The 20,119-nt window shown below is 46.8% G+C and overlaps 1 protein-coding gene across 2 annotated transcripts in view; it reads left to right on the top strand.

Moving 5' to 3' along the window:
- Nucleotides 1–20,119, top strand: part of CEP89 (centrosomal protein 89) — a 1,224,823-nt gene that overhangs the window by 926,118 nt on the left and 278,586 nt on the right. For both annotated transcript variants that reach the window (XM_078670561.1, XM_078670562.1), the window contains exon 16: nucleotides 9,398–9,539. In XM_078670561.1, the coding sequence (XP_078526687.1) occupies nucleotides 9,398–9,539 (142 nt within the window). The remainder of the gene's footprint in view (nucleotides 1–9,397; nucleotides 9,540–20,119) is intronic.

Raw genomic sequence — 20,119 nt, 5'->3', positions numbered from 1 at the left:
GTTTACAGTGGGGCAGACGGACTGCACTGACACCCACATGGAGACTCCCCTCCTCCTTCCTATTTGAACCCACCTTTAGGGACCCAGTCAGCAATAGCATGGTTGAATAGTTCCAAACCAACAACCATATGGCATCCACTAGTAATGTTGAACGGGATGCTTTGAAAGAAGTGGTATGTGGACACTGCTTAGGTCAGGCAGTGGGAGTCCACAGGTCTCAAGGTGGGAGCTCTCTCGGCTGGAACACGAGATTTGACAGCTCGAGATTAAGAGGCAGGGAGATGCGCATGCCAACGACCAACCCAAGGAAACCAGGGGGATGCACACCAGCACATCAGAACGGTTACAGGCCTTGAGAGATGCAAGTTCCTATCCACAGCTCATGCGGAAGGAAGCCTGGCGGGGAGACTCCTTGCATGGTTAACAAGTTTGGAGGAGATGGCACAGCCCATCATGAGGATCATAAGCGTCTCAGGGGAAATAATTCATGGCCAACAAGATATTCACAAAGTGTTTACTAAGCACTACAGAAAGCTATGTGGGGCTCTTGCACCAACACCCAAGGAAACAATTGAAGCCTTTTTTTCTAGGGTGACACTCCTGTGGTTATCGGAGAAAGATGGGGAGGAACTGGAGGGACCCATAACCAAGCTGGCAATTCGAGGCTTTATAGAGGAACTAGGAAGGGGCAAATCATCGGGTTCAGATGGATTACTAGTGGAATTTTATCAGACCTTCTCCGGGGTGATACCCCAAAACTGGTCCCAGGATGCTTGTTTCCAGTCCTGGGAGGACCTGGCCTGGCAGTTCGGGCTGGACTGTTCCCATGGGGAGCAGGGTCAAGACTGATTTGCATATGGCAGGGTCCAAACTGGAATGGTATGGTATGGTGAGCAAACGAAACTGGGACTGAAAGTTAGATTTCTTCAGCATTCTATTGATTATCTTATTTAAAATTATATTATTTAATTTGCTCTCACTCTTGGCTATTGTCAAGTAAGGAAGTGACTGCTGTTCCTTTGTTGCACGATACCAGAAACATCTGTGCAATGTAGTTGGGTATGTTGTTATCTGGGTTTCCCTTCCCTACATTTTATATGGATTCCGTTTCCCAATTAATCTCTTCAGGCCATTGAACTTCAATGGCCGAAGTGGCCATCAAGGACTTCTATAACTTTGCTCTACTTTTATGACCAAATGGTTCATATGTTGAATATGATTTATTTTGCCTGAATACTTGGTACGGTTTTAAATATTGTAGAGTGTATACGTACAGAAGGCTTCATTACACTAGAGAACACAATTGGAAAAGGAAAAGAAGAGTGGTTGCACACAAAACATGCTAACAGAATAAAAAGATTTTGGGTCTCCCCTAAAGGCAAGTGGAAATTCCTAACTGTAATGTCCGCTTATTCAAACCAAGAGTCAAGAATAGTGGATGCACTCCTTCCCGTGTTTATTTCAATTTGTTGCTGAAACTGCCAAATAAGTGCGTGTAAGCAGCGATGTGAGTCGTCTCCTTACAGTATGTCAAAAGACGTGAAAAGAGTGACGCATGATTGCGGCTCCAACTGTTGCACTGCTGTGAATGAAATAAGTTCTTCCATATAGACCGAGTTTTCATTTGAAACCAGGTAATCCATAGTAAACCATTATACTTAACATTGTAGTAATCTTCATCATTTCTATGTATACATATCAGTCCGGAGACAGCCAGATGATACTGAATACTTTATTCTTGCATATTTAAACGTTTTCTGTAGCTAATCCAAGCTTTACCATTAACGTGTGCAGATTTAAAATATTTCACAACCAATCTTTCAGTTTTGACCCAATGCATTTCGAACCAAATAGGTTCTTCGTCAGGGGTTACTGTAAAAAATTAAAAGAAAACACTTAGGGCCAGATGTAGGTAATTTCCATTTACCGATTCTAAAATACCGACTCATACCGAATCGGTATTTCAGAATTGGAAAATGGTATGTAGCAAAAAAAATCGGTAAAACTTACCGATTTGGAATGACTCGGTATTACAAATCGGCAAATACCGAATCGGTAATTTCCGAATCGGTAAAATCCGAATCGGTAAAACCCATGCATTCCTATGGGCCTCCTGGCCCATAGGAATGAATGGGATTAACTGAATCGGAATTTACCGAATCGGAGTTTACCGATTCGGTAAAATCCGAATCGGTAGTTTAAAAAACGACATGTGAGCCTGACAACCAATCAGGGACACCCTACACACCCCACAACCAAGGCCCTGAGATTCCAACCAATCGGATTTAAGCACCCCTCCCCAGTACCTGGGAGTGGCCACACCCATGCAGGTGAACACCAACAGAACAAACAATTGAGCTGAGGTGAGAGGAGCTGAGCATCCACAGGCAAGCTGTGCTACAGAATGGAGACTCATGAAGGGCAAAAGGATGCTGGGGAGAGAAATATGAAGATCAAGTTCAACCCAGAAGAACTACAGGTAGCTGTAGAAGAAATAGTAAGCCACGACAGCCAGATTTTCGGGAGGCAGTCTCTGCATGTTGCAGAGACTGTGAAGAGGAACATATGGCTTGGCATACAGGGCAAAGTGAATGCCATTGGTGTGACCCACCGGGAGATTGAGGACATCAAAAAGCGGTGGTATGACCTGCGCATCGTAACAAAGAAAAAAATTGCAGCACAAAAAAAGGATGCTGGTGAGACTGGAGGTGGCAGGAGCAAAGCACCAAACCTGACTGCGATGGAGGAGCTTGTGGAAACCACCATTGAGCCAGAATGCATCCATGGGATAGGAGACCTGGACAGTACTGCAAAAGCTACAAAGAAACAAGGTAAGAGGCATGTACCCTAATCCATAACCATTAACCTGACCCCGTACCCCACTGTGTAGAATCATCACACTGCATAACAGCTCAGACTTGGGGGCAGCAATGCATCATGGTAGACGTAGTCATGAATACATTGATGCAAAACATACACCACACGACTCTGCAAGGCATGCCACGCACATCACCAAACACACATTGTGCACTGGGCAAAGTTGTGTAAACAATTTATTTAGGAACTACACACAGATGAACAACAACATTGACCCTATGTCAATTTCATTCCACAGGAGAGTCCTGCCGCAGTTCTGCACCAGCAAGGGAGGAGAGGGCACCAGCAACTATGAGAAGGGAGAAAGAGAAGAAAAAAACAGGTTACAGCGCTGTAGAAGGAGGCAACAACACCACCCAGGAAGCCTCATCACCAGAGCGAGCCTCAACTCCTGTCCCACTTTCACCTTTGTTGTTCGGATCTCCTAATTTGTCTAGCACACCGCGTACACCCATAGCAATGTCCAGGGTGTCCATGCAGGGACAGGCAAGTAGGCATGAGGAGCCCCCTCAGAGGATCCTGCAAACCTCTGATTCGGAGGATGAGGATGTTGTACCTCAAACAAATGCACCTGTGGCTGACAAGGCTAGACCACAGATTGCAGCAGGCGCTGCGTGCACCAGTGTCCTTGGCAGGAGGGCACGTGAGGGTGGCGAGGGGCAGGAAGGGGAGAGCGTCTTCTGTGGCCTGGAGGGCACAATGGTCAAAGTACAGCGCTTGCAGGCCAAAGCACTCTTAGCCGTGCATAGGCAGGTTCCCTGTATGAACATTAAAATGACCAACATGGACAAGGGAATTGGCCACATAGCATCTAGTTTGGAGGCATTATCAAAGGGGATAACGGACATCTCCACATACATGGGTGTACTGTCGGATAGGTTGGACAGGGATCATCTACAGCGTGGCAGGGATCGGCAGTATATGCGCTAGCAAACAAAGGCAATGAACAGATTTGCTTCAAGTACGTCACTACTGTGCCGACGATCTATATCCATGCAGGATGCAATTGTGCACTGCTGCACAGACTTGACACGGGGCATGGGAAGAGTGACCTCTGCGATGGAGCAGATGCTCAACACAAACACAGGCAATGCTGGTGACACGGGTGTGGAGGAGACAGAGGGGTCAACCAGCAGGAGTGGCTCCAGCACACCTGTACCGGAGGTGTGCAGGAGCGGCAGGCGCAGCCATGCCGAGTCAGGCCCCAGCAGAGAATCAGAAAGCCAGGCACTTCAATCACGCAATGTAGTGCGTGGACGTAAGCACTGACCTATGCTGCAGATCAATACAACTGCACACAGTGACGGCAACTGAGCAGGAGCAGCCAGGGACATAGACTTTGATGTATAATGCCTTTTCCCATGTGACAATGATGATGTAGTGAATATTAAACTACACTTGTCAAACACTGTACCTGTCTATGTGTCATACATTACCTAGAAATATCGACGTGTAATTTCTGTCCGGCTCAATCTACCATCTATTGCTGCTGGTCCTGTTGCCTGGGGGTCTGCATGTTCTTGGTCATCATCAATGTCCTCGTGATGTGTCACCTCCACCTCTGTACCTTTCTTGGTGGCAAGATTGTGCAAAATGGCACAGGTCACTATTATCTTGCAACACAGGATGGGGGTGTACTGCCGAGCACCTCCACTCTTGTGGAGGCAGCGGAACCTGCTTTTTGAGGAGTCCAAATGTTCACTCAACTACGTTGCGAGTTGACCTGTGTGCCACATTGTATCGCCTTTCGGCTCTGTTTGTTGGGTTGAGGTACGGTGTGAGCACAAAGGAACGCAGGGCATATGCACTATCGCCTGGGAGGGAATGAGAGGTACATGAGTTACAATCACATTACACATTCATCTGCCATTAATTACAGGGTGTGTTACACTTCTTTACCTAGCAGATATCCATCTCCAAAATCTCCAGCAAGAAGCCGTGTGTATATTCCGCTGTTCTGGAAAATGTAGGAGTCGTGCGTGCTCCCAGGAAATTTGCCCACTATGTCTGTGATGATGTTGCCAGCATTGCATATCACCTGCACATTGATAGAGTGCGTAGACTTACGATTTCTGTAGATGTGTTCAGTGGCTGCAGGTGGGCATAGTGGAATGTGGGTGCCATCTATGCAGCCTATCACATGCGGGAAGTGTGCCAGTCCATAGAAATCTGTTTTTGTTTTGGCAAGTTCCGCAGGTGTGTCAGGGAACCGGATGTAATGTTCCATTCTCTGCATCATGGCATCCAGAAAATTCCTGAAAAAACGGGACAGGCAGCTCTGGGATACACCACCTACTGCAGCTATCACACTCTGGTAGCTCCCAGAGGCAAGCAGGTGTAAGCTACACAGCACCTGCACATGGGGTGGGATGGCGTGGGCCCTGGGAGTTGGGTGATCCAGGTATGGGTGGAGGTCCCCAATTAAGTCCAAGATGGTTCTGGGGTGTAGCCTGTACCTCTGAAGTATCTCAGGCTCAGTCAATTGGAACAGGGTGATCCTCTGCCTGTACACCTGCTCCTCCCTTATCCATACCCTAAGACCTGCAGCCTGTAGTCTTCGCCTCCTCGCAATCACATAGAATGCCGCCATTCTTGCAACACTGTTGCATTTTGGGGCTTTTTTTATAGCCTGCACCTGGTTATCACCTGCTTCCAGTCCATGGTAAATACCGACTCTTAAATACCGAATTTCATTGAATTCGGTATTTTCTTCCTTTCCTACATCTCGATAGACATATTTTCCGATTTCTTATTTACCGATTCGGAAAATAAGAAGTCGGTAAATTAGAAATCGCTATTTACCGATTCGGAAAATATGTACTCGGTAAATACAGAATCGGTATTTTACAGACTCATATTTTCCGATTCGGTAAATTATTGTCTCCTACATCTCATTTTCAGAAGATCGGTCGGTAACGGACGATTTTACCGAATTCGGGCCGTTACCGACTGGTATTCGCCTACCTACATCTGGCCCCAAGCCATCCACTCTATAACGTAACATACTCAATGATTAAAAAACAAAAAGTGTCTTCTCTTTACATTGTAATAATCGTTACCCTTAACCTCCCTCACAGTTTCTCAAACTGTGCAAACAATGACCAAACACTGATCGCCTCTCAAGAATGCTCTTATTTACTGGGTTAAAGAAACGTGCCTTCAAAGATTCACCTTCCTCCGTTCACAGCTCCATTAATCACAGCTAAAACCCTGCATCCCAGTAATCAGAGTGATCTCTTCTCACTTACACTTCTCAATTCCCATTTAAAACTTGGGAGTTCCAACAGCAGCATATTTTCTGAGTAAAAGGAGGACGCTAACACACAAAGACAGAATAAGTTAGGCACTAAGACAACAGGTTCATAAAAGTCTCTGTGAATTAGAAAAAGACTTTTCAATCAGAGTTGTTATTCCACAGTCAACCAATGACAATCTCTACATGCACTGTATTACTTTTTTTTTTTAAACCATTTTATTCTGGCCACATACGGCTTATTTGCACTGTGCAACATTACAAGGAGCACCCATTATAAACTTCTTAAGAATAATTTATTATGCTTTCAGTCTTAAATAAAACCCTGCTTTCAGCCTGCTGGACAAGATATCGGAATGGGAGCAGCAACAGAATTCCTTCTGAAGGCATATACCCCTCCCCGAGCTCGGCTTGCTTTGTTCCAATCTCTCCTTTTCTAGTGATAGGCACGAAGTTCTGCCGTATTCCGTATCCACTGCAATTTTTCCCTTGCATAAGCTTTTAGACCTACATAGGGATTATAGCAATATTCCACCCTGAACATAATACACGCCACTATGATAGGGGCATGGAGTTCAAATAGAAGAAATGGTAAGGTTCCTCTAAGTAGGTTCAGCACTTCAAAACCGGTGCTGCAGATGATATTGACTGCACAGCTGTGGTAAGTTCATGTTTAAGTATGACAGCCAAGCACTTTAGTGTTAGAGTATAGTAAGGCAGGCCTAAAGGTGCAAACCTGGCACTCCTTGATCTTGTCCAAGATCAAAATCTCAGCTTTATTGCCAGTCAGTTTTAAAAATCAATGCCTCATCCTCTGTGGTATAGGTGCTCGGAAGTTACGGAGGTTAAGCATGGAGATCAAAGCTTGTTGTCCAAGCAGATGATCTAAATATCCTCATCATAGGATAGTGTTTTGCACCAAAATGCATGTGGAGCATACATCATTAAAGACCATTGTAGATGAGGAGAATCCCTTTGAAACTACCAGGAAATCCGAACTTTCGACTCCAACCTTCAGATGTGAATAGTTCACTTTTTTTTAATGAAGTGGAGAAGTCTGAAAGGATCACTGTCATATATTACTCTCATCCATGATCGTTCTCAACAACTCTGCAGCCCATCCCTTTAGCTGTTTCCATCCCTCTTCTGCGGCAAAAGCCAGGGTGCCATGGGTCACATGCACAAAACTCGCTGAATTAAGTAGATGACTGCTTTCTGTCCGTTTTTTCCAATACTTTGGCCAGTGCAGGGTAAGTGTGAAAATATAATAATTTGCTTCATCACAGGGTTCCATTGTATTTTTTTCCTTTTCCTTTTTAATAAAGGAGACATCAGAGCAGCCTTTCAGCAATTAAGGACCAATCCTACTGCCAGCAATTTGTAGAATAGAGCCACAGTTTTGTCAGGAATATAAAAAGTGTTTCCAGATAGCTGCAGGATCACTGGAGGAACATGATTTAAAGTTGCACAGAAGGCTGGCCAATAAGGACCATGTCTATCTAAGGGTGTTGTGAGGAAGTCATTCGGAAGAATTCTAGGCAGAGCTGTGTTTAGTCCCTTAATTTCCTCACAAAAGCCTTGTGATGGTTGGAGCACAGGGCCTTGGGATAGATTTCTGAGGTGCATTCTGTGCATTAGCTATACTTGTACTAAATGGACAAAATGTTTCCTTCACCATTCCCTCCTTCCCATCCTTATCTGAGCTTTATGTCCACCTAAATCCTTGCTCATGTATGCTCTCTGTCTGTAGTGCTCCATTGTTCTTGTTCGCAGTTCTTCTTAAGGGATTCCACAATTCAGAAGGGGCCATGTCATCATATTCCCTGATGGTTACAGAGCACTTCTATTACCCTCCAATTATTTTGATCTACTATCTAATTCAGGTCACTGTCTGTAGGTTTGCAAACTAAAGAGTGTCAGTTCTCTTAGAACCAACTTCTCATCAAGTAAATTCCACAGCTGAATTAGGGGTAGAATGCTTCCTATCCACATTCCTTGAGAACATGTGATTGATGGAAAACTGCACCAAAATTAGTTTTTGTACAGCATAAAGGGCAAATCTCAATGTCAGAAGACAAATCATGCAGTACAAGGACAGGATCTAGTGTGTGATCATCTACATGCATACCACAGTGAATTGATTGTTTAAACCCATTTCAGGAAGTTCTGGGACTTGCTATTAGAGGGATCGTCAACATGAAGATTAAAATCCCCTACTTTCAGAGTCTGCTTGAAGTGGATGGAAATTTGGAAGCTAATCTCCCTGTTGGTATTGAGAGGTTCTTCTGATGGACTTCGAATGCAATATTCAACTACAAAAGTGTATAAGGCTCCTGGGGAAATGTACATTGACAAACCATCAAGTCATGTCAGAGAAAAATCAACTTTGTAAATTGCTTGCATATAATAATGTCCCTGAAGATCAAGGCAACCCAACCTCCATTTCTTGACTCCCTCTTACTGCAAATACACTTGTAGCAGTCTGGAGCAGCATTGGTGTGGTCAGCATGTGATCCACCCCCCAGCCAGGTGTCTACTACAGTTAGAATACCCCACTTGAAGTCAGAGACCTCCAACTAAAGCTTGACTGGAAATTGATAGTCAAGTAGATGACATACTAATACAGAGTTTCAACTTGCAGGTGGTTTTGTGTACATACCATTACTGATTGCAACTGATGTATTAAGATCCTGAAGTGCATTCACCTTGAACAATATGTAATATTGCAACCTATTGTCCCTAATATGTGTCAATCTAAATGATGAAACACTTGCCTTAATACCATTTGGCGGAGTCAGGGAGGTCTTAAAACTCTCCAAAATGTTGCCAACGTTAAAGTCTGGAATGCACACATAGTTTCATTGCTCCCAAGTTTCTACCAAAATAAATTATGTTGCATTTAAGTGAGACACATAAACGTCAGGTCACTTTAGGTAATGGTCTATTTTGCTTGAGAAAACATTTAATGAGATCAGTTCTTAGGAATCAAGCATGTTTTATTATAGTGGGGAAAAAATGTTGAAGGTGGTTTTTCGAGGAAGTGATTCATAATCCATATCCAACCAAATTGAATTTTTATTTGATCACCTTTTGAGTTACAGTCATCTCATTGCACAACTCATGCTTTTCATTTCATTGGAAATTATGCCTCACAAAAAATGTAGGTATTTGATTGACCGCCTTTTATGGTTTGTTTCCCTGTTATTGAGTTTTGAAGAATGTATTGTATGTTGATAAAATCGTTACTTTAATTGATCTTCTGCACAGAAAATCTCACAAGAAAAATGCCATTCTGAAACAACATTTAGAAGATGCAATGGAAAAAGAGATTGCAGCCCATCAGTATTTGGCTAATCTTATTCACCTAGCAGAAAATATAACAATGGAACGGGACCAGTTAGTACACACGGTAAGCTCTTGATTACATCACTTCGACCACAATGCGCCTAATCGCTTTAATTCAATTTTCGATCTACTAGCATATATACAGAATCCAGCAACTTTACATGGTAGTGTAAAAAACACTTGATATATTAAAGTGAGAGCAGCATAATCCCAAGCCCTGCAAATGTTAGAAAAATCGTCCTTAGCGTGTTACTGAAGTACTTGGTACTAAGACACGGCAGGACTGTGACGAGTTATTCTTAGTGGCAGTCACAAAGTTACTTTCAGGGTGATAAACTAGCGTGGCCAAACTGTATTTGTGTAAAGATCATTAAGCAGTTACAGGAGTCGCCATATAATAGGGCAGCGGTTCTTAACCTCCTGTCTTTTGTGGACCCCTAGTGAACGACCACAGGAGGCTGAGGACTACTAAGTAATTTCTGTGGTTGGAACCACAAAACAATACACGGAAACAAGTGAACTTCAAATAAATACATTATGAAATATTTGAATCTTAAAGAAACATGTTAGTGTTAGATTCCTTAGAATATCCCCAGGCATCAGACTGGATCCGGAAAGTTTTCGTCAGCAGTACCCCTCGGCGTCGGTAGGCGTCGTCTGCGGCTCCGCGTCTGTCGTCAGCGTCGTGATCGCCAGAATGACGTCGTCGGAGTACTTAGACGCGGCCCTGGCGCGCTGATGTCAGTTCTTCTTTTTTCCGCGCCAGCAAGCACAGATCCGGGAAGAGCAGTACACTAGTCATTTTTTGACTAACTTTTTTGATCTCTTTTGATCACTTTTCGAGTCGATTTCGACTCGCGGTGCAGTTAGGGATGCCCTGTTTTAAACCTTGCGACGCCTGTCACTGCTTGATGTCAGTGACCGACCCCCACCATCGGTGCCTTTACTGCCTTGGGGCCGGCCACGATGACAAGTCGTGCCCCGACTGCCGGGCCTTGACCTCGAAGGCTAGACGGGAGCGGTCCCGTAAGCTGCTCGAGTTCCGGCAGTCGGCTCCGCGCCGCTGGAGGTCCCGGTCAGGGAGGAAGTCGAGGGACCGGTCGCAGTCATTGCCGCTCGTCGAGTCACCACCACTCGTTGGGCTCCAAGTCCTCCGGTAAGTCGAGGCATTCGAAAAAGAAGTTGAAGAAGCGTCATCGCTTTTCCAACTCCCCCCAAAGCTCACGCGATGCGTCCGGCGGTTTGGGCGACATCGCCCGTGCTGCTCCACCGGAGCCGCAGGCGCTGCGTCCAGCTCCATACCCGCCAGTCCCTGAGCTGCACGCGACACCGGAGGAGATAAGTGCTTTCCTCATGTCCATGAGGACTCACTTCCCTACGTCAGAACCTGCCGAGGCGCCTTCGGGCCCCGAGGGTCCGACCGGGAGTCCTAGCGGGCCGGCGGCTCCAGCTATGGCACCATCAGGTGCTTTGGCCCCGGCGCCGTCATCGACTCCGGTCCCGACGCCGCAGGGCCGCACAGGATCCAGGCCTGGATCCGGGTCGTCGCCAGTCGACCTCACGACTCCTTTGCTGGCGCCGGATCCGAAGGTGTCGCTCCCGGCGCCGTCTTTGGACGACACCATTCCCGGTTTCAGCCCCGGTCCGGGTGCGACGACGGAGCGGCGCCGTCTCCGACGCCGATGGGTGAACAAGTCACCTACGACCCGGCTTCATCATTTTTGCCTGGTTTCCAGGACGTGGATGACGAGGAGGACTGGGAGGGGTCTGAGGACACTCTGGCACAGCAGTGCCAGTTAAGCCAGGACTAGGCAGATGAGCTGGGGGAGGCAGTGGTCTAGATACTTCCCCTGACACTGGATTCATCTCTCCTCCCTCCGTGGCTTCAGAGGAGGGGGCTACTTAATAGCGTGGTTTTGAACAGGGCGGCCAAGGCCTTGGCTCTTGAGCTTCCTGTCGTGGCTGTGAGGACTAACCTCCTCACTGAGGTGCTCAAACCGCAGGCAAGCTCCTCGGAGCTTCTACTGCCGTTTAAAGAAGTCCTCACCGAAGTTCTGATGGGCACCTGGTCCAAGGCCTCTACAGGCCTCCCTGTGGATCGGAACGTGGCCAGACGCCACCGCCCGGCTCCGAGCGACCCCTGCTTTCTGTCCGTTCACCACACCCCGAAAGCCTGGTGATTCAGGCTCTACGTCCCAGACCGCATTCCTGTCCGCTCCTCCGGATCGGGAATCCAAAAGGTATGATCAGTTTGGGAAGAAACTGTTCTCTCTGAGTTTGGGGCTGTGGTCTGTCAACACCGCCTGCCGTTTGGGCCGTTACACCCACTCTCTATGGGATACGGTTGCGGAGGAGGCCCAGACACGGCTCGCCCAAGCCCTGCTTGAGGGGCGGGATGCAGCACGGTACTCGATTAGATGTGGACTTGACACCACGGACTCGCTGGTCAGAGCAATTTCCACGACGGTGGCGATTCGTCGCCACGCCTGGTTGCGGTCTGCCAACTTCTTGGGGAATGTCCAGGCCACGCTCATTGACATGCCCTTCGATGGCCGTCGCCTCTTTGGCGACAAGGCGGATAGTGGGCTAGAGCGTTTTAAGGACTCTAGGGCTATGGCCAAGTCTTTGGGCCTGGGCCAGCGCCAGCAAACTTCTGCTTTTCGCCCCTTTCGTGGCCAGGGAAGGGGCGTCCCCACATGTCCAGCCAGCCACAGGCTGCAGAACCAGTCTCAACGCGGTCGCGGACGTGGTTACCGCTGTGGCGGTGCCGGGGGACAACGGCAGGGTCAGTCCACATCCGCTCCCGCAGCATCTGCCGCTAAGCCTTCCTAGTCTGGCATTTCAGGCCCATTCGACGCCAGTGGGGGGCAAGGTTCGCCATCACCTCCTCCACTGGCGTACCATCACGTCGGACAGGTGGGTGCTGCAAATCGTCCGAAAGGGCTACTCCCTCCCCTTCGAGGCGACACCTCCAGCCATGCCACCGCAATACCACCGCATGTCGGGGGATCACTTGCAACTTCTGCAAGAGGAAGTTACGGCCCTCTTGGCCAAGGGGGCCGTCGAGCGCGTTCCTGGGCCAGAAGTAGGGTGTGGTTGTTGTTCCCACTACTTTCTGGTTCCCAAGAAGGGCAAAGGAGGCCCACACCCTATCTTGGACCTCTGGAACGTCAACGGCTTTCTCCGGAAGGAGAAGTTCAAGATGCTGACATTGGCTCAGGTCTTCGCTGCCCTAGACCCTGGGGACTAGATGGTGGCGTTGGACTTGCAGGACGCCTATTTCCACATCCCCGTCCTGCCGGCCCACCGGCACTACCTGCGGTTCATGGTAGGCCACGAGCACTTTCAGTTTACCGTGCTCCCCTCTGGTGTTCATGAAAGTGATGGCGGTGATCGCAGCTCATCTGCGCAGATCAGGGGTTCCACTCTTCCCCTATCTCGACGACTGGTTGTTGAAGGCAGGCTCGCCCCGGACAGTCGTCTCCCACCTCCAGACTACGGTCGACCTCCTGCACCTGCTGGGGTTCTCCATCAACGTGCCGAAGTCACACCTGTGCCCCTCTCAGAAGCTCCTCTTCATCGGAGCGGTTCTGGACTTGGCGCAGTTTCGGGTTTATCCCCCTGAGCAGCGGATTCGGGATATTCAGGCTCTGATTCTGATCTTTCAGCCTTTATCCCGGGTCTCGGTCAGGTTGACACTGCGGCTCCTGGGGCTGATGGCCTCCTGCATCATACTGATGCATCACGCCAGGTGGCGGATGCGGGCTCTGCAGTGGGACCTGAAGTTTCAGTGGGCACAGCATCAGGGCAACCTGTCCGACCACGTCCTGATCTCGGAGGGCACTGCGAGTCAGTCGCAGTAGTGGCTCACGAACCGCGATTGGGTCAGCGGCAGATCCCTCTCCCTACCCCAACCGGAGCACGTAGTAGTGACGGATGCGTCCCTCCTGGGATGGGGGGCCACATGGGAGAGGCGAGATCAGAGGCCACTGGTCTCTGGCGGAGTCCCGGCTCCATTTCAACCTTCTGGAGCTGCGGGCGATCCGGCTTGCACTGAAGGCATTCCTTCCCTCTGTCTGGGAAAGTGTAGTGCAGGTGTTCACGGACAACACCACCGCCATGTGGCACTGCAACAAACAGGGTGGGGTGGGGTCGTGGACCCTTTGTCAGGAGGCTCTGCGCCTCTGGACATGGCTGGAACACCAAGGCGTCACCCTGGTGGTTCAACACCTGGCAGGTTCCCTGAACGTCAGGGCGGACAAACTCATGATGAATCACGAATGGCGTCTGAACTCGGACATGGCGCAAGGTCTCTTTCAGCAGTGGGGAGAGCCTTGGTTAGATCTATTCGCCACCGAAGAGAATGCGCAATGTCATCAGTTCTATGCGTTGGAATTTCCAAGGCTGCACTCGCTCAGAGACGCTTTTCGTGGCGAATGGAGCTGCGGTCTGTTGTATGCCTTTCCGCCTATACCACTTCTGCCCAGAGTGCTGAAGAAGATCATGCGAGACCGGGCCCAAGTCATCCTTGTGCCTCCGGACTGGGAAAGAAGATACTGGTATCCCGAGCTACTCAGCTTGTCAGTCGATCCCCCGATTTGTCTGCCTCTTCAGGAGGACCTTCTGTCGCAGCAGCAGGGGACGGTCCTCCACCCGAACCTGTCCAGTCTCCACCTACATGCATGGAGATCGAGCGGCGGCAGTTGAGGCCATTTGACTTGCCTCCTGAAGTCTGTGATGTGATTCTGGCAGCCAGGCGTCCCTCCACAAAATCGGTATACGCCTGCAGGTGGAACAGATTTTTGGCATGGTGCACAGCAAAGGCTGTGGATCCACTCTCTGCCCGCCTTTCAGAGGCTCTCCTCTTCCTTCTTTCTCTTGCCCAGCAGGGCTCTGCTCTGGGCACTATCAAAGGCTACCTCTCGGCTATTTCATCCTTCTTAAGGCTTCCTGATCAGCCTTCTCTTTTCAAGTCCCCTGTTGTAAATCGATTCTTGAAAGGCATCACATGTTTCCTCCGGTTCCCTTCGTGATGCCTCAGTGGGACTTGAACCTTGTACTGACTTATCTGATGTGCGCTCCCTTTGAGCCACTTCATAACTGTCCTCTTCGTCTTCTGACTCTTAAAACTGCATTCCTGGTGCCCATCACCTCTTCCAGGAGAGTGAGTGGGCTCCAGGTTCTATCTTCTAAATCTCCTTTCCTCTCTGTCCATCCGGACAAGGTTGTACTAAGGATTCGTCCTTCTTTCCTGCCCAAGGTGGTTAGAGCCTTTTAATATTGGGCAGTCCATCATCTTACCCACCTTCTTTCCGCCTCCGAATCCCTCGAAAGAGGAAGAGGGGCTTCACTATCTGGACCCAAAACCTGCTCTCTCCTTCTATCTAGACCGCACACGCCAGTTCCAGGTTGACGACCAGCTCTTTGTTGGTTACGTGGGCGCTAAGAAGGGACGGGCGGTGCACAAGCGGTCCATCTCTCGGTGATTCGTCTTGTGTATCGAGGTTTGCTACTCTTCGGTGAAAAAGGAGCCTCCTGTTGGGCTCGGGCCACGGCGGCTCCTACTGCCCTGGGTCGGGGAGTCCCCTTGCAGGACATCTGTCAGGCAGCTACGTGGGCCTCGCTGCACACGTTTGCTAAGCACTACTGTCTGGACAGCCAAGTCCGGAGAGATGGCTTTTTCAGCCGTTCCGTTCTCCAGGACTTTCTGGTGTGATCTTGGTTCGCAGACCCACCACCGGGGTTGGTATTGCTGGGGTATCTATTCTAAGGTAAGGAATCTAACACTAACGTGTTTCTTTCAGATGCACAAGTTACTTACCTTCGGTAACGATATATCTGTATGAAACAGTAGTTTCCCCACCCCGCCCCACCCATCCTCCCCGTTCTGCGAACCGATATCTAGGGTTAAGGACATCCTTTTCATGGCCCTAGTTTCATGGCACCAGTGTCTGTTTCTATCATGGCTCTGCGTTCCTGGCGTGGAAAGCTTTGTACAGAACTGACGTCAGCGCGCGAGGGCGGCGTCTAAGTACTCCGACGACATCATTCCGGCGATCACAACGCTGACAATGGACGCGGAGCTGCAGACGACGCCTACCGACGCGCAGGGGTACTGCTGACGAAAACTTTCCGGATCCAGCCTGACGCCTGGGGATATTCTAAGGTAAGGAATCTAACACTAACTAATGTTTCTTACAGATATATCGTTACCGAAGGTAAGTAACTTGTGCTTAAATTCACAAACAAAACAATATGCAAACATCAAAATTTCAATCCGAAGCTGAACTGTTTAAAAACTGTAATTTTATTTCTAAAAGGCGAAGAGATATGCTGTTTGCAAGCTAACCATGTTGTCTTTTTTGCTCCAACGCATGCTCTCTTTCTGTGGGAGTATACCAATACTTCAATTTAGGCCGCTTTCCATCTTGTTTCTGTAGTTGCGCTGCTCACAAGAATCCACCTTAGGATACAAACTTGATTTTTAGCTTCCAATTTAATATTCCTTCACTTTACATAATTTAAAAATTTTCAATTTAGCTTTTTATGTATATTTACTTTATTAATCTTCCATCGTTTAATGTTCTATAGCCGCTGACCTCCTGAGTAGATATCACTGACCTGCAGGGGTCCGCTGACCACAGGTTAAGAAGCCCTGATACAGGGCACTAGAGTGGTGCTGGACCCGAAGTAGGATATTTAGGAACATCTAGCATCTCGGTATGCAATCTCATGTTGCCTTCAATCATGGACCTCCAAAGTCCTTCATCTAAATTGCATCTTAGAACCGTATTTGACACTTGTAAGGTCTGGGGTTAATCTGTCTTCCACACGTAAATATTTGTCTTGTTTTGTATAATTATGTAGTGTTTCATGCACCTTAGGAGGCTACAAAATATTTATTTCACATTGGGTGCCCGAGTGTCTTTTAGAAGTGCATGGTTGGTAGGGTGTGGCATGTAGTTTGACCTGTGTGGAAGGTTTTGGTTGTGTTGTGTGAGGCTGAGATATGGTCTAATCGTGGTGCTGCAAATTCTACATAAGCATGGGTTGATTCAAAATTCAGAATTTGCTTGATTGCATGTTTATACCAACATTGCCCCTCCAGATACCTTCTATTTGAGTTTACCTATCTCCTATGTATGCGCTGAATATCCCGGCATTAATTTATACCAAACCTTAACTCAAGCTAACAAAGGAAGCAAGCCATCCTCCGATTGCCCAGTTAATGTAACACCAACCTGGTTGCTAAAGAGGTAGTTATTGACATTATAATACCTCTGTAGGAGGGAGTGGCTCCATGCGGCCATTAAATAGCGACCATCTACACTTTAACTAATGCCATGCTGGAGCCAAACTATCAAATTAGTTATCGAATAATTTTTTCTCTCTCCACCAATGCCAAATCAAAAACTTCACAATCATTTCAAAATTAGAAATCTCCTACATCAATCATATTTTAGGCTACCTCATGACATTGACCGATTTTACCAACCCGTGGGATTATATTTTTGAATGGACTGGCGTAAATATCTTGTGTGCTAATTATCATAGCCCACGATGTATTGCTGTGTAGATTTACACCTTTCGAGAAGCTACGTGGTTCAACTCAACAGTAGTTTGCTTCGTTTCTATCCCCATGAATAGTTAATTGGAATTTAGAACATCATTTTGTTGTCATGGTTTGAGGAATATGGGGTCCTGCAAGCCTCCTCATAGTTGTCAGTGCTCAGTAATATCTGCATTAAACTGCTAATGCATAAAAGAGCCAGCATTTTCACTTAGTTATTTGCCTCAGAACCTCAGGATGAGTTCCATAAAGCAAAATACCCTGTACAGCCTTTCATGTCTTCGCCACCCTTGTGTTGTGAACATGTTAATCTTTTATGCCAAAGTAAAGCCTTGGGTTATTCAGGAGGATCTATCTTTCACTGGCCAAACCGATTGGCCAGGCCATGAAAAATATGTTTCTTCTAACATAGAAAACAAAGGTGCATAATCCTCTGTCTTCCAAATGAGGACCCTCCTATTTTAATAGAGTTTCACAAAATTCTTGGCTTATCTATTATCCTTATTAAGGAACTTAATAGAGGAAATGGGAAAGGCTCAAATGCCAGCATTCATGTGTTAAATGGATTGACAGAGTTAATAATATTGGTAAAAACGTATTGTTTAGCACCAAGTAGCAGGCAGAAGTTCGTTTGAAATGCTCCTCACGGTGGGAGAATCTCTGGCACAACCTAGAGAATGCATTCACTACCATATCCCAAGACTAATATTATGTTCATCTGATGAAATCCTTTTACTAGTTTAAAAAACTCATTGCAGCATGCAAGTCACAATTCTACCCAATTCAAATATGTTGTTTGGAACGAGAGTGTACATTTCTTCCTACAGCTTTTTTGAAAATCAAGTTCATTCTCTGTGCCTTTATTATTGTCCTTGGCAGAACAAGAAAATAAAATCTTGTTCGGTGCTAATGCTTGCATGATCTTGGTTATAGGATACAAAGTTTACCTGAAGATCTTTGGGTAAAGCGCTCTCTCTCCTGTGTGGATGTATGTTTAAAAGGGAGAATTAGGGTAAAAGATTGAGCTCCGGTCTTAGATGTTGGTAAAACAAAAAAAATCCCCAGTCTGCTCCCTCCTCCCGCCATGATTTTGATAATGGAAAGGTGTCTGGCCCTTTGGCAGTTTCTGCTAGAGGATATCTTCGTCTCTCCCTCACCTGGCGTCTTCATCTTGAGACTCTCCTCAATGTCAAAGACCCCGGCCACTGCGTTGGCATCAGTGACATTGACCAATAGAGTGAACGCCTTGGCTATTGTAACTGCAGACTAAATTAATCTGTAATTGACTACCACAGCTTTTGCTGAAAATACCTCAGCCTTATCTATAATAGCCTTACCTACAATGTGTTTAGTCCAGTGCTTAACTTGAGCTTATGGCTTCAGGTACTCAGCACCGGCACTTAATCATCGACTCTGGCAATTTTCATGAGCATGAGTTATGGACTCATTAATTTATGGGAGATTTAGTGATTTGCCGAGAATCACAGGATGTTAAGCCGACGCTGAGACTCAAACCTGGTTGCCCACCTCTGAAGTCGGCAATTCTGGCCCTTACGCCACATCCTCTCCTCACCTTCATGGTCCTAGTTGGTTCTACTATAGGCAGTGCTAACATGAGAAATTTGCTGGTGCACACTGCCTCCTGAGAGAGCCCCAGCACTTATGTTTTATTACATATTAACCACTGGTTTAGTCTACAAAAAATTACCTGATGACAGCCATCATGTTTAGTGCCTCGTTAACAAAGCTGTAAAAGAAAGTTGTAGGTCTTCACTGGTCTCCTAGGATACACTCATGGAGATTAACTTTAAGGATGATGAAGACCCGAAGAGGAGAGGAAGAATATTCTTCACTTGTGCCCAGAGATATGCTGTGTGGTTCAAATATTGCCCCTGTTAAAGAGCATTATATTCATACAACCAGCATATAAAGCAGGCATATTACATAATGCAGTGCATAATAGAAGCTTGTGACCAGGCAAAAGAGTTCCGTAGGGTTTTTATCAAAATCTGTTTACAAAACACCAACAGAGCTGACATCCTCACGCCACAGTTGGTGTGCATTAACCTGACTGAGACAGAACTTGCTGCATCATTCACCTCACAGAACTTTTCACAAGCGGCATTGTCTGAGGAATATGTTTAAACATTTTACATAGGTTGTGCTCTGACTCTTGAGCCCTGGAAAAGTAGGTTGTTTACTGGTCACCGCTCTGGATTTTAACATTTCAGGCTCTTGCCTTGTTTTAGAAATTGTGGCAATCGTTGAGGAAATTATTAACGCCTCTATTCTAGGGGTCAGGATCCAGAAGCTTGGTGAGACCTTTTTTGAAAGAAGTAAACTTTGACACAGTCCATGTGGGGAAACAGTTGGCTTATTTACCAGCACTGCTCTTTTTTTTACTAAGATCTTGAAATTGATAGCTACTTAGCTACTTTCAGGTATGCAGTGAGAAAAACAGTGTAGGTCCCAACTAAACCAGCTTCAGAGCCAGAACGGGTAGAGAGTTGGCGGAGTGTTTATCGTCTTGGACAATCTGAGAACGTAGTTGTATTGCGGTGGTGTTGGGGCACTGATATAATTATACCTGTTAGCTTCCTTTAACTCAGCTACTACCCCCACCTTATCAAACTGTTGAAGGCGAGTGGGTTCACCAAGCTGTGCTCAACAATTGTTTCCTTATTTTCTGTAGAGAGGTCTCAACCCATTTTACAGTACAGTACCTTAGCAAACTTTAGCAAGCTATGTCGTATGGGAATTCTATCAGGGAGTCCCACATCGGTACCACACCTGTTTCTTCATATATATATATATATATATACTTTCAACACTAAGCTGAAGACTTGGCTGAATTTAAAGATGAACAAGTTGCCTTGTAAACTGGAACCCATATCCTTGGGTATATTCTGCATAAAGAGTTGAATATCTGATAGCTACCTGAAGTTAAACCGATTTAAAACTGAAGCACTGCTTAGAACAACCAATTCACTCCTGCGGGTTCAAAGCTTGAAGACCCTTATTATGGGTGAAAGCCAGAGGAATGCAGGTATGTGGATAACAGTAAACAAGAGGAG

Source organism: Lissotriton helveticus, chromosome 12 (genome assembly GCF_964261635.1).
Source record: "Lissotriton helveticus chromosome 12, aLisHel1.1, whole genome shotgun sequence".
In the NCBI taxonomy this organism is placed as follows: Eukaryota; Metazoa; Chordata; class Amphibia; order Caudata; family Salamandridae; genus Lissotriton; species Lissotriton helveticus.
The sequence above is the reverse complement of the archived record's forward strand: the minus strand, read 5'-3'. Positions and strand labels throughout refer to the sequence as shown.